Source organism: Xyrauchen texanus, chromosome 22 (assembly GCF_025860055.1).
Source record: "Xyrauchen texanus isolate HMW12.3.18 chromosome 22, RBS_HiC_50CHRs, whole genome shotgun sequence".
Classification (NCBI taxonomy): Eukaryota; Metazoa; Chordata; class Actinopteri; order Cypriniformes; family Catostomidae; genus Xyrauchen; species Xyrauchen texanus.
In genome coordinates, this window is record NC_068297.1 from 5,360,385 (window position 1) to 5,374,796 (window position 14,412).

General features: G+C 38.2%; 2 protein-coding genes across 3 annotated transcripts in view; both read left to right on the plus strand.

The window, feature by feature from the left end:
- Positions 1-11,639, plus strand: part of LOC127662581 (tyrosine-protein kinase receptor TYRO3-like) — a 28,570-nt gene extending 16,931 nt beyond the window's left edge. Inside the window, exons 9-19 of the mRNA XM_052153836.1 lie at positions 578-716; positions 928-1,054; positions 2,343-2,437; positions 2,534-2,629; positions 3,069-3,149; positions 3,259-3,351; positions 4,410-4,531; positions 7,484-7,593; positions 7,747-7,906; positions 8,713-8,849; positions 9,541-11,639. Of these exons, the coding sequence (XP_052009796.1) occupies positions 578-716; positions 928-1,054; positions 2,343-2,437; positions 2,534-2,629; positions 3,069-3,149; positions 3,259-3,351; positions 4,410-4,531; positions 7,484-7,593; positions 7,747-7,906; positions 8,713-8,849; positions 9,541-9,961 (1,581 nt within the window). The 3' untranslated portion in view covers positions 9,962-11,639. The remainder of the gene's footprint in view (positions 1-577; positions 717-927; positions 1,055-2,342; positions 2,438-2,533; positions 2,630-3,068; positions 3,150-3,258; positions 3,352-4,409; positions 4,532-7,483; positions 7,594-7,746; positions 7,907-8,712; positions 8,850-9,540) is intronic.
- A 2,486-nt stretch (positions 11,640-14,125) lies between these two features.
- Positions 14,126-14,412, plus strand: part of LOC127662613 (MAX gene-associated protein-like) — a 29,497-nt gene continuing 29,210 nt past the window's right edge. For both annotated transcript variants that reach the window (XM_052153882.1, XM_052153883.1), the window contains exon 1: positions 14,126-14,242. The gene's annotated coding sequence lies outside the window, so the exon portion shown is untranslated. The remainder of the gene's footprint in view (positions 14,243-14,412) is intronic.

Here is a 14,412-nt window from a genome sequence, read left to right on the forward strand (position 1 = left end):
AAGACTAGAATAGCAGTCACAGCATTAACTGAAGAAACCCTGTTTTGGTACAAAAAGCCCCAGTGTCTGATACTTTATGATTATCCTCTTTTTTTTTTTTTTTTAAGCAAAATTTGAGTTACAGTGGGAATTTAAAAAATGCATTTGACTACAAGGGTCACTTTTCTCCCCAATTTGGAATGACCCACTAATTAGTGGGTCCTCGTGGTGGCACGGTTACTCACCTCAATCCGCGTGGCGGTGGACATGTCTCAGTTGCCTCCGCTTCTGAGACAGTCAATCAGCGCATCTTATCACGTGGCTCGTTGTGCATGACACCTCGGAGACTCAGCACGTGGAGGCTCATGTTACTCTCCGCAATCCATGCACAACTTACCACGTGCCCCATTAAGAGCAAGAACCACTAATCATGACTATGAGGAGGTTTCCCCCTGTGACTCTACCCTCCCTAGCAACTGGGCCAGTTTGGTTGCTTAGGAGACCTGGCTGGAGTCACTCAGCATACTCTGGATTTGAATTATTTTTATGTGGTAAAGAGTGATATGCCATTTTAAACTTTCTGCTCTGTTCCTTTAAGGATGCCTTACTGTTCAAGGAAAACTATGCTCGCCTCTCGGGTGCAGGGCGATTCTTTAACGCCACCTTCCAGGTTGCAGCATGCACCATCGCAGGATGTGGCCCATGGAGCCAGCCTATTCTCGTGATGCCTGCACCAGGTCTGTCTGCTCTCATTGCCATCCTGCCTTTGAAAGGGGATCTGAGGTTCTGCAGACAATGCAGTTTTCTTTTGTGACAGTATTTCACAATGCAATGAGAGCCAGTGTGTAATCATTTGTTTGTGTGGTTCATTACACAGGAAAGGTGTCATTTCAAGCATGCCATATAAGCTTCAGGCATTTTTGTAATGCTCTTATTATCTGCTTTCAGCCACACGAGCTCAATCCCAGAGGGGCCATGTGTGGGTGGGGCTGCTTTTCGGACTTCTTGTTGTCACCATGGTGGGACTTTTGCTGACCCTACTGGTACGCAGAAGGGACAAAGAGACACAGTTTGGGTATGTTTTTACAAAATAAAAATACAAAATACCTAAGCTGTTCAAATTCATGATATATTTAATTAAAGGGGTCTTGAAATGCTATTTTTGTTATAATTTTTATATCTTCCTTGAGGTCCACTGATAATGTCAGTAATGTTTTTTGCACCAAAACTGTCATAGTTTAATTAGAAATGATAATTTCCCACCCTGTTTTGGCCCTCTGTGTGAAATGCTCAGTTTTGGCCTCAGCGTCTCCTTTAAACTTCAATGTAAACGGCCACTATTGGCTAACATTGTACAGCCAATCAGCTCAATCAGAAGAGAATAAACAACATTATAAAACTACATTTCAGGGTTTACACATGGCTCTCATCCAAATATATTAAACTTCACTCAAGCACAACTGTAACACTCAGCACCTTAGACCATCAAACAATCATGACATGAAATATTCACAAATTAATCTGTTTACTCATGATTTTGCAGTCAAGTCCAAGTGTTTTTAATGGCCCCATTCTTCTTCTTCAATAACAGTTCAGTTGCAGTGCTTGAATCGTGAGACGCAGAGCAGCTGAATGAAACTGAATGGCATCTCCGTTTCTGAATTGTAGCTTGAAGCGCGTCTTCTAAAAGTGGCACGATAAACATGGCAACAGTCAGAGATGTCTGTATAATGCATGTTATATGCACAAATGTTTTTTAAATAGTCCAGATTGGTCCCCTTTTTGGTGTTCAGGAAACGTTGGTCACACTAGGCCTGTCTCTCTCCCTCTCTGTTTATGATTTGAGCTGAATGCGCGTGGGTGGGGCCAAGGGTACGATACATGTTGTGGGATGTGTAAATACAACTGAGCAATGTCTTGTGACATCACGAACACAGTTTATAAAACAGAAAATTTCAATAGAGTGGGAACAATAAATGCTCTTTTTAGACTGCTCCTTTAAGCCAACTATCCAAATGTATGAATATCATTACATTTGATAACACAATTTCAAACCAAGTGCAAACAAATGATGTAAGAACCTTTCTCAATACGAACAACAATTTTCTTAGCCATTTTTGCCTTTTCTTTTAACCAAATGGTGCCAAGGTTATTTATAGGTATTTCAAGTTCAAGTAAGCTATGTTTACATGCAACCTAATCATCTGTTTATACTAAATTTTGCCCTAGCAAAGATTTGAAAGTGTGTCTGAGTGTCCAAATACTTTTGGGCCCACTATATTTCCAAAGTTTCCTCTCTATTTGAAAGAAAGCCAAAGATACTATACGTGGGTAAATTAGTCTTCTCTTGGTTTGTTTGGCAGGTCTGCATTCACAACTTCAGGTACAGAGGTACTGGTTTCCTTTACAGCTGCAAGGTCCTTCAACAGGCAGTTTCCTGAGCTCCCAGAATCCACATGTAAGTGCACACGTTACTGCCACACATGAAGGCACCAATATTGTTGTCCTGCATGCTTTAGTGGAAATGTGAAAGTGTGACTCTACCTCTCTCTAGTGGACAGTATAGGAATCAGCAGTGAATTGATGGCCAAGCTACAGGATGTTCTCATCTCCGAAAGGCTCTTAACTCTGGGATGTGTGCTTGGCAAAGGTAGGTTATGGTTCAAGTTCATTTAAGTCACATTTTGTCGGCAGGTGGTAGCATTTCCTCACTGAGCAGGTTCAGTGATTTAGTAAATAAGTATATACTGGGTATATTCCTGTTCCATTTTAAGAGGATTACTTAAACACAGTTTTGTTTGTTTTTACTCACTTACAACACTCAAGTTGTATTTAACGTTGAATAGCCCTTTAAACCTGATGAATAACCAGCATGAACACTTAAAATAGTACACATTTCATAGTGCTTCTGTACATCTGAAGAAGCCCTTTGCTTTTTTACTCTTCAAGTAAAAATGAAACCACAATTAACAATAATGTTTTGTTGTGACAACAGGCTTAGCTTGTATGGCTTTCATTTGCAATCATTACTTGCAAATTAACAGCACACGGTTGGAAGATTTTAACAACACTGGGATTTCATTTTCTAGGTGAGTTTGGCTCAGTAAGAGAAGCCTTTCTTAAAACGGAGAACAATTCGGGGAAAAAGGTTGCTGTGAAAGTCCTTAAAAGTAAGTAAACATTTAATAAAATGGAAATTAAAAGCAGTGTGGCATCTTTTGATCATACATGTTGGTCATTGTTGTTTTTGTGCAATTATGCTCTTCCCTGCTCTTAAAGGTGATATCAACTCTTCCAGTGACATTGAGCAATGTCTAAAAGAGGCTGCCTACATGAAGGACTTCCATCATCCAAATGTCATTCAGCTCATAGGTTAGTGGACAGACTCTACTTTTGCATTAGTTCAGAGTATGACTGCTTTAAAGCACTGGGCAAAAATAGACATCAAAGCTGATCTTGGCTACAGACTTTTTTCATAATTGTCATTTAAAGTGTTAGTTCACCCTAAAAGGAAAATTCCATCATCATTTACTTACCCTCATGCCCTCCCAGATATGAAGGACTTTCTTTCCTCTGCAGAACACAAAGATTTTTAGAAAAATATCTTATCTCTGTAGGTCCATACAATGAAAGTGAATGGTTTCCAGAACTTTGAAGCTTAAAAAGCATTTAAAGGCAGCATAAAAGTGGTTAATTCCATATCTTCAGAAGTGATATGATAGACGTGGGTGAGAAACAAATTGATTTTCAGTCCTATTCACTATAATTGTTTAATTCCAGTCTCTCTCCATTGCGTGTCCATGAGGGGAATCAGTTCACACTGCCTCTCTCTTGACTTAAGTGTGTTAGCATGTTCACGCAAGTACTGACGCGATACAACCGGAAGTGGAGCTTGATTTGTTTACAAGATTACGCTGTTCACAAGCTTAATTGGTTTTGCTTTCATTTGAACATGCATTCTAGCATGTTAATTTATGTCACAGGAGAGGCAACGTGAACCGATTCCCCCATGGACATGCATTGGAGAGCGACCAGAAGTAAACCATTATAGTGAAACTGACTTAAATATTGATCTGTTTCTCACCCAAAACAATCATATCGCTTTAGAAGACATTACTTTAACCACTGAAGTCATATGGATTACTTAAACTACTATTGTCTGTGCTTTTTGAAGCTTTAAAGGTCTGATCACCATCCACTTGCATTGCATGGTCCTACAGAGCTGTTCTTTTTGTATTTAGAATATTCTTCTAAAATCTTTGTTTGTGTTCTTCAGAAGAAAGAAAGTCAAACACATTTGGGATAGCATGAGGGTGAGTAAATGAGAGAATTTTTTTTTTGGGTGAACTGTCCCTTTAAATGTTCCTTTATCCGAGTGGGCTTCTTTTAAGAATGTTTTTCCAACATGTTTATTAATTTGCTGCCTGCAGGAGTCAGTCTGCAGAGGCGAGCTCAGCAGCAGCTGCCAGTTCCAATGTTGATCCTGCCATTTATGAAACATGGAGATCTACACACTTTCCTTCTCATGTCTCGCCTCAAAGACAAGCCCTTTGTACGTTTGCGATGTCACCTCTTAACACGCACATACACACAATGCATCCTATTAGGGCTGTTGATTTAACACTGTAATTCAGTGTGATTAATTATTTAAAAAAACTAATCACGTGTTAAATAATTCACACAATTATTCATTTCCTGGACCATTCTGAAATTTTCTTACCATTGGAGCAATTCAGGGTTGAAGTACCACCTGTTTTCAGCAGGGGGCAGTAAGAAAAACTCCAGCTGTATAGGCAATGCCAATTTCTAGGCATAGGCGAACTAGGTGGTCACCTAGGATGCCACCTGCTAGGAGGGCACCAAAGAGGAGGCCTCTGCCAAACACCCCCCACCTCCCACCGATGGGGGCGCCATTAGGGACCTCACCTAGGGCACCAGAATGGTCCGAAATGCTACTGGACACAAGCAACAGGCTTCAAACACAGCTGGACTGAGCGCAGTTCCGAATGCAGATCTCAAGACGTGTTTTTCTACGTTTCAAACTACATTTAACTTGACACAGAGACCTAAAAACATTGCGTATATGATGCAACGCCACCAAAGTGATACAGTCCAAAAGTGTCCATCTGATGCATGCGTACATTGATGCGTTCTTAGAAAAGGCCTTATATTAAATCTGTCTCTTGCAGATTGACAAATTCTATTGCAAAATGGATTGCATTTGACTGTAGGCCAATGCTCAATAATATTTAAAAAAACAATAAGTCTTATCAATGCTTTACTCATCTGCCACAATAATGTAACGTCTTGTAATTATCTGAATTATGTGTATAATATAAATTATATTTATAGTTATTTAAATATGACCTTTTATAATTAATCATTATATTTAATTATTGTTATTTGAGGGCCTTTCCCAACAAGTATTTATAATTTCAATTAGTTTGATTAATTAATCGGCATAATCATGCAAGTAATTTTAATTGTTTGACAGCCCTATATCAAATATATTCTATATGCTTTTGTTTCCTCAACATTTTGTCCTTGAAAACAACTTTCTGGTTGTATAACAATGTAGAACATTGAATCAGTTGTTAAAGAACGCGACATACAGTTGAAGCTTACATACACTTAGTTTGAAGTCATTAAAACTCATTTATCCACTCCACAGATTTAATATTAGCAAACTATCTACTTTGTGCAGCATGAGTAATTTTTCCAGCAATGGTTTCACTTTGTATTGACTACATTACAATTTTAGACAATAAGCTTTTGATAGGAGATTTACCTAATTGTATCTGTGGATGTATTTTAAGGCCTACCATCAAACTCTGTGCCTCTTAAAAGGCAGCTAAAGAGGTATCCCCTCCTGTCCCAGTGCTGTCACAAAGATCACTCAAATCAATCAAAAATCATATTTAAGCTCACACATGAAAAAGAAGCTTCAGGAGGGGAACTAAGGATTCTCTACGAGTATCAATATCTTAAAATGTGAAACAAAGAATTAACATTTACCAACGTTACTTCAATTAGCAACAGGTTGTACAACAACAACAACAACAACAACAACAACAACAACAACAACAACAACAACAACAACAACAACAACAACAACAACAACAACAACAACACTAATTGTCTGGGGCAGGAGAAAACCGTCTCAGCAGCCTGGAGACAAAAGGCCTCTTCTAAGTGAGTGAACTCTTCAGCTTTATCCTCAAACTCTTCATCCAGCAACCAATCAGAGTAAGCCAGCAATCAAAGGTAACCATTGTTATCTGGTGTCAATTAACCTTTGCAATGAGGAGAGCGTGTGAGAAGGAAAGAGAGAGAGAGCAAAACACTGCCACAATACAGACAACCCGTACACAGTAAGCAGTACAATCACTGTACAAAATGATCACTGTCCATGTATCATACAAATAACAATAATAATAACGCCCAGGGATGTAACACAGGTAGACAAGTATCTATATCCACAGTAAAACGAGTCCTATATCGGCATAACCTGAAAGGCTCTTCAGCAAGGAAGAAGCCACTGCTCCAAAACCGCCACAAAAAAAATCCAGAATACACATGTGGACAAAGATCTTACTTTATGGAGAAATGTCCTCTGGTCTAATGAAATAGAATTTTAACTGTTTTTCCATAACGACCATCGTTATGTTTGGAGGAAATAAGATGAGGCTTGCAAGCCAAAGAACATCATCCCAACTGTGAAGCATGGGAGTGGCAGCATCATGTTGTAGGGGTGCTTTGCTGAAGGAGGGACTGGTGCACTTCACAAAATAGATGGCATCATGATGAAGGAAAACTATGTGGATATATTGAAGCAACATCTCAAGACATCAGCCATGAAGTTAAAGCTCAGACGAAAATAGGTCTTCCAAATGGACAATCACCCCAAGCATACCTACGAAGTTGTGGCAAAATGGCTTAAGGACAACAAAGTCAAGGTATTGGAGTGGCCATCACAAAGCCCTGACCTCAATCCGATAGAAAATTTGTGGGCAGAATTGAAAAAGCTTGTGCGAGCAAGGAGGCCTACAAACCTGACACAGTTACACCAGTTCTGTCCGGAGGAATGGACAAAAATTCTAGCAACTTATTGTGAGCAGCTTGTGGAAGGCTACCCAAAACGTTTGACCCAAGTTAAACAATTTAAAGACAATGCTACCAAATACTAACAAAGTGTTTGTAAACTTCTGACCCACTGGGAATGTGATGAAAGAAATAAAGCATTCACTCTACTATTGTTCTGATATTTCACATTCTTAAAATAAAGAAGTGATCCTAACTGACCTAAGACAGTGAAAGTTTTCTACGATCAAATGACAGGAATTGTGAAAAACTCAGTTTAAATGTTATTTGGCTAAGGTGTATGTAAACTTCTGACTTCAACTGTATTATATTGTATACATAAGTTTTGAATCATTGATTCATTGATTTTCATGTCTTTTGTGGTGATTTGTAGATGTTCTGATGTTGGCTCTTGTTTTTGTAGACCATCTCTCTGCAAATTCTTATCCAGTTCATGCTGGATATCGCTCATGGGATGGAGTATCTTAGCAGCAAAAACATCATCCACCGGGATTTGGCTGCTCGCAACTGCATGTGAGTTATTTCTATAGTGTTTATGTACAGAAGAGCTAATCGTGTTTAAAAGACATGTTCTAAATCATGTGAAAAGCTACAGTGATAATACAACAAATTTTCCTGTTTAGTCTTTGTAAAATATTTTCCCATATTGTGCATCTTCAATTTTAGGTTGAACGAAAACATGACAGTGTGTGTAGCAGACTTTGGCCTCTCTAAGAAAATCTACAGTGGTGACTACTACAGACAAGGGTCTGTCTCGAAGTTACCTGTGAAGTGGATCGCTTTGGAGAGCTTGGCAGACAATGTCTACACAACGCAGAGTGATGTGGTAATGAATACTAATACCTGTGAAAAACACATCTATATATGTTGTCTTTACTACTTGCTTTGTAAAGATTTTGAAACAGATAAAATAGCTGACAACGTACATACTAAATACCTATCTAAATAATTTTGCCACCAACTTGATAAGAAAGATTCAGAAGCAGTTCAGTATAATAAAAATGCTTTGTTGATTTGGTGTGAAGTGTTTTATTTTTTAAGGAATAGTTCACCCAAAAATGAAAGTTCTCTCATCATTTACTCCTGAGTATTCATCCCAGATGTGTATTTCTTCTGGAGAACTCAAAGATTTTAGAAGAATATTTCAGCTCTGTAGGTCCATACAATGCAAGTGAATTGTTACCAAAAATGTGAAGCTCCAAAAAGCAAATAAAGGCAGCATAAAAGTAATCCATAAGACTCCAGTGGTTTAATCCATATCTTCTGAAGATATCTAATCAGTTTTGGTAATAACAGACCAAAATGTATCTCCTTTTTCACTGTTCTTTGCAGTCTCAAGGCATGATCATGATTTCAAGCTCAATTACTCTTCCTGGTGCTTGATACTTGCATAGAGTACTAGGTGATGTTGTAGGAAGTGTAATCAAGCTTTAAATCATGATCACCATGGCGACTACTGATGAAGATTTATAGTGAAAAAGGATTAACATTTTGGTCAGTTTCTCACCCAAAACTGATAGGATCGCTTCAGAATGCATGGATTAAACATAATAACATGCAAATGTTTACTTCAAACTATTCCTTTAAGCTTGTAAATCTGTTGTTATTTTTATTTATTTTTTTCCTCTTTAGTGGGCATTTGGTGTGACCATGTGGGAAATCATGACTAGAGGCCAGACGCCTTACCCAGGGGTGGAGAACTCTGAAATCTATGAGTATCTTATCAAAGGAGAAAGACTCAAACAACCTCCAGACTGCCCTGCTGACATGTATGTTTCAGTTGATTGGATTGGAAATACTATATAGATGAAACCATCTTGACATCCTGATATTTTTAATTGATTAAACAAATGTGGCTCTGAAAAGTGGAAGTTCTAGCACCATAAGTTTGCAGATGTCATTTTGTTATCTATATTTTGTAATCTGTGCAGTGCAATTCATACATTTAGTGTAGCGATAGGCCAAAACATAGTCTATGCAAGTAAGTGATGGCAGATGCTTCTAGTAACTCAAGCTTGATTCCGAGTTGTTGCATTCTAAAACATGTCAAACCTCAATTCATAGAACAATGCAAGTACACGTTGCATTCTCAATATTGCCACAAGGGGGCCCTATAGCAGACATTAATGTGCCCACTTACACGGTGACTACTATCATGGCAGAGCAACAGTTTGAAACTAATATTTTTGAAGTTAACTCTATCGCCCCCTTGATTACAGAGGTTTGTAACCGCCACAGTAATGCAAGAATGCGTTGGTCATGTGCTCACATCTGCATTCGTATACTTTTTCGTTAAGTATGTTTCTGACCCTAAATGCCCAAACACTTTTGGGGCCACTTTAAATCCCCCAGATGAACAAAAAAACAAGAATTCGTCATGTTGCTTATAACACAATCGTTTCTTAGATTAGTCGATTTATTCTGCTATAGGAATAACTGTTCCATTCACTCTGATTTCAGCTATGAGATCATGCACAGCTGCTGGTCTCCTGTCCCAAAGTGCCGCCCTAGTTTCCAGCACCTGATAGACCAGTTGGAGCTCTTGTGGGCGAAGCTTAGTCCAGCTCCTGTGAAAGAGCTGTTGCTCTATGTGAATCTGGAGGAAGAGGATGAGGAAAAGGCTACTGGGGCAGAGCTTGATGCAGTGACTTGTAGAAGTGATGAGCCCTCGTGGGGAGTACCCTGGCAGTGTGAGGGTATGGAGGAAGATGAGAAGAACTGGCTAACGGTGTCATCTGGGGCAGCTCTTGCTATTGGTGGAGACTACCGGTACATTATCGGTCCACACGGTAGCGGTGTTGATGAAGAGAGCAGAGTTTCTGACGATGGCCTGTCGGAGGATAGCAGGGACGAGGAAGATGATGTCATCATTAATGTGTGATTTTTTTTTTAAAAATGTCCCTATGCATCAGTTCTTTGGGGATGGTAATGGTCGCACAAGCGGAGAAGGATTTTGTAAAAGAACAACGAGTGCGTAAAAATGCTAAGCATTCGTAAGAAGTTGTACTGGGGAAATTCCTGGAATAATGCTTAATGCAAAGCACTGTTTTTTCTGGTAAATCTAGAGGCTTCGAAGTCCTTTTGGACATACAATCAGCTGCTAATGCTTTTTAGAAAAATTATATGTTGACAAATTTTTGTGGCAATTGATATTCACTTACCAATGACTGTAGCAATGCCAGTGTTTCACCTGATTTAACATTTAGCGTAAAATCTGTCATTTATGATGTGTAAAATACGTTTGTATGTACTTACAAAAACGTGTACAAACAAGTTTTGTATTTGTTGGTACCCTGCCAGCATTACTGTATTATTATTGTTTGTTTTATACTTGTCAAGTCTCAGTCACCATAGGGTTCACGCATGTGGCCCCTCTGACTGAGAATTGTTTCAATGAACTGCATACAAAATGAGTTACATTGCATGAAGATATTCCTTTGGAATTCAAAACACATACATACTATGAGATGAGCTCAATCAGACTGTCATTGAAATGCTTGTAATTCAAAGAATGTTCTGGGTTAAATACAAATTAATCTTTATTGAAAGCATCTCAGGTATGCTGTCATTTACCACAAATTTATTTTAAGCACAACGAATACCAAATTATAGTACTGTATTATAACATGCCATACCAATAAATACCACCAAATAAACAGGCTTACAATGAATACCCATTGCAAGGACACAAAACAGTGTGAACACCACTTTTTTCTTTTTTTTACAAGCTGGGAAGTCGAAAATTATTTTATGGTAATCTTATTTAACCTGGAACATTCCTCTAAACTGTACAGAAGACCCTTATCTGAGTATTCTGAGAATGGGATATCAAGGGACATTAGGTTTAATTTATGCACATTTTATTTTGTCTTCTGCTGTTTCCAGTGATTGTTCCAGACACCAAGCATCTGTCACTTTACTAACTGTTTTGAACCTATAGTGGGTTCTTGAAGAGATGTGTACATAATCTGTGATGTCTCAGTTTACTTTTGTATTAAGCCAGTTTCTAAAAATCTGATTCACAGTATCTTTTGTATTTTTGTTAATCCCTGTACAGCTGAAAGTCAAACTCAGTTTTACAGTGTTAGATCATGTTACACTTCTTTCAGTGTTATTAACTCTTATAACAGAAGGCTGCCTGCTTATCTTAAAATAATGAAATGTTCAATAAAGGTTATGTTTTTATTATATTAAATATCTATCATGAAAACATCATAACTTGTCATGCCAACAAAGAGATTGTTGACATTGTTTTATGGTTAGAGCCATACAGAGAACAGACATTTGAGTCCAGAAAAAACAAATCCCAAGCAAAAAGTTTGTTTGCCAATTGAAGTTTTGCAAATAACAAAGAGTATTGCGCAGAAAAGGTAATGTTTCTGATCTGTATGTGCAGTGTTTGAGTGGTGTTTACAACAGTGAACTTGTACATGTAGAATTGTCTTGCAGTTTGTTTTAGAAACTGAATAATACATAATAGAACTAAAATGTAAAAATCATTAATTTTATTGGAGGGAGTTGCGTCAGAGGACAAAATGAAAATAAAGGTTTTGTGTTGTACATGATCAAGCAGAATTTGTAGATGTTTTTTAGTCATCCAATATTTTTTATGTCCTAAAATTAAAATAATAAATGACACTTTTATTAGATTATACTTAGAATGTTATACTATGTCCCACATGCTACTTACTATTTGCAATTACTCTTTATTTCTGTAATGCACCAAGTTCTATTTCCTTTGGACCAACAACATCCTTAAAGGGATAGTTCACCATAAAATGAGCATTCTCTTATTTACTCATGCCTATGACTTTCTTCTGCTGAACACAAACGAAGATTTTTAGAAGACCATCTCAGCTCTGTTGGTCCATTCTATTCAAGTGATGGTGTGAAACAGATAAATATTTAATCTTATCTATCTATACATACTATGAATCTACTTTCAAACAGCCCTCATGTTCAGATGAGTTCTTCCTATTTGTTTTTTATTTTATTTGCTGATTTGCATTCTTCGTGCATAATGGCACGAATGGTATAAAGCTGTATAAAGCCCCTAGATCACATCTGATTTTCCACAACTCATGTTGTCTGGAGTTCTTTGTATGCTGAATATTTTAGGACAGATATCTGATCAATGTTTTGTCCACGGCACGACCCAAAATCACTTTCGGTATAGCCCATTGAAGAGACTGCAAGTCTATCCTTCACAGCCTCGTTGCCATTCCCATTAAAAAGCAAAGATGGCGCTATAGGTCTATAGGAGGGCTGGTGAAAGTGTAGATTTAATGTAAAAATGAACTTATAAAATGTTTCTCACCCACTCATTTCAAGCTATGGATTTAACCACTGGAGTCTTAAAGGAGCAATATGTAACATTGACATCAAGCGTTTAAAATGGGTACAGCAGTCCAAATTCAAAATATTGGAGGGAGTTGTCTCCCCCGCCCTCTCAGACTCGAAGCTCACACGGGTTGCCAGGTTGAGGACGCGCAACGGGAACAAACACACTGACAATGGCAAGCAACCAGCCATACACCCTCAGTTGATTAGCTAATGTAAACGTCTGCAATGTTTTTATTGTTTGCAAATTATAAACCACCTTATGTGGATTTTTATAACTGTCAATGTTAGCTAGATAACTTTCATGGCTGCAGCGCGCTGTTTTCCCGCAAACTTGTTTCAAATCTGGCAACCAGAGGTGTTGAAATACTATTGGGAAATGGGCAGTGGGCGGGATCATACAGCCCACAATACAAACAGAAATTCCATCCAGGAATGGACATTTCACTGTAGAATATTCTGGCTGTATCATAATTTTCGGAGAAGCCAGTATTTCAATTTAGTGTGTTTCCTTCATCTCTGATAACATATTATGACAATTTTATACTTTAGTACAGTAAATATATTACACATTGCACCTTTAAGGATTACTTTTATACTGCCTTCATTTGCTTTTTTGAGCTTCAAAGTTCTGGTCACCATTCACATGCAGTGTATGAACCTAAAGAGCTGAAATATTCTTCGAAAAATATTTTTGTTCTCTGCAGCAGAAAGAAAGTCATACACATCTGGGATTGCATGAGTGAGTAAATAAGATAATTGTAATTTTTGGGCGATCTTTTCCTTTAAGATTGGTTATTAAATACATAGCTCAGTCAAGCTTAATAATATCTTGTGTGTTGTTTGCTTTCTCCTCTCTGTTGAAAAACTACCATTCCTCCGAGAATGACGACAAAGCATCGCCAAAACAAATAATCAAATTTCCCTCAAACACTGCTTGTAATAAACATTATATCATTCTAAAAGAGCAATGTCGTAATTCAGGGAGAATTACTGTATTTGTACGTTTAGCACAGAAGTCCCATTATAAGTAAATGAAGCAACAAAGCAACGACAAAAGACAGAATTTCTCTGAAGCCTCGGCAGCCATTAACATCGTCTACAAGCAAAATAACGATTAACATCGTTAAATAATTAAGCCACTTTCCCCTTTTCGTTATAACGCTGCGATTGCTTTTACATCATGGGCTTTTCAATTTGTATGTTTACAATATTTATGACCAATGTCTTCCACAGTCTCAGTACATTAAGTAATATTAAACTGTCCTTATAAGGGACTTCTATAGAGGTGAAGTAAAAAAATATTGTTATTCTCTAATCATGGTGTCGTTGCTTTGGCAGTTGATAGTGTTTATAACAATAAACAACGTGTCCACGCGCATAACACTGAAGGATGAGTTTGACAGCCTCCGTTTGTCTTCAAATCCAAAATGAACCTGAAGCTCGCTTTCTTGTCCGTTTCCTTAAAATCAAAAGGAAAAGAACTGATGATTTCCCCAACCATATTTATACTTCGAAGAAAAATCGACGAGCTAGGTACGGGTCGCATCGAGTCAACAATGACGTAAACAAAGGCGTTAAGTTAACGCATGCGCCGTACAACCGATACGAGTGTCCGTTCAAAGGTTGCGCCTGCGCACAGGAGCCACACAGGCACGTGCTTGTGCTGTTTTGAACGGCGGCGTCATGACGTCACGGCATGCACGGAAACCTTCGAGGGTGAGACGCACGGTGGAATGAGATGATGGGAGAAAGAGAAAAAACAACATACACGAAGACAGGAGAGGCAGTATGCATGTTATGCATTTCATTTTGACAAAAGGTAACGGTCAAATCCGGCTACAGTGGTATCTTTGGAAGAAGTCGGCGAAAAGTTGACCGAACAAGGTGTTTTTGTTCTTATTACTTCGAGGCTAGAGCAGATCATCCTCAACATGCTCTTCTCAGATTCGCCCGCCATTCGACATGGTACAACGTGCACGCGACATCCGC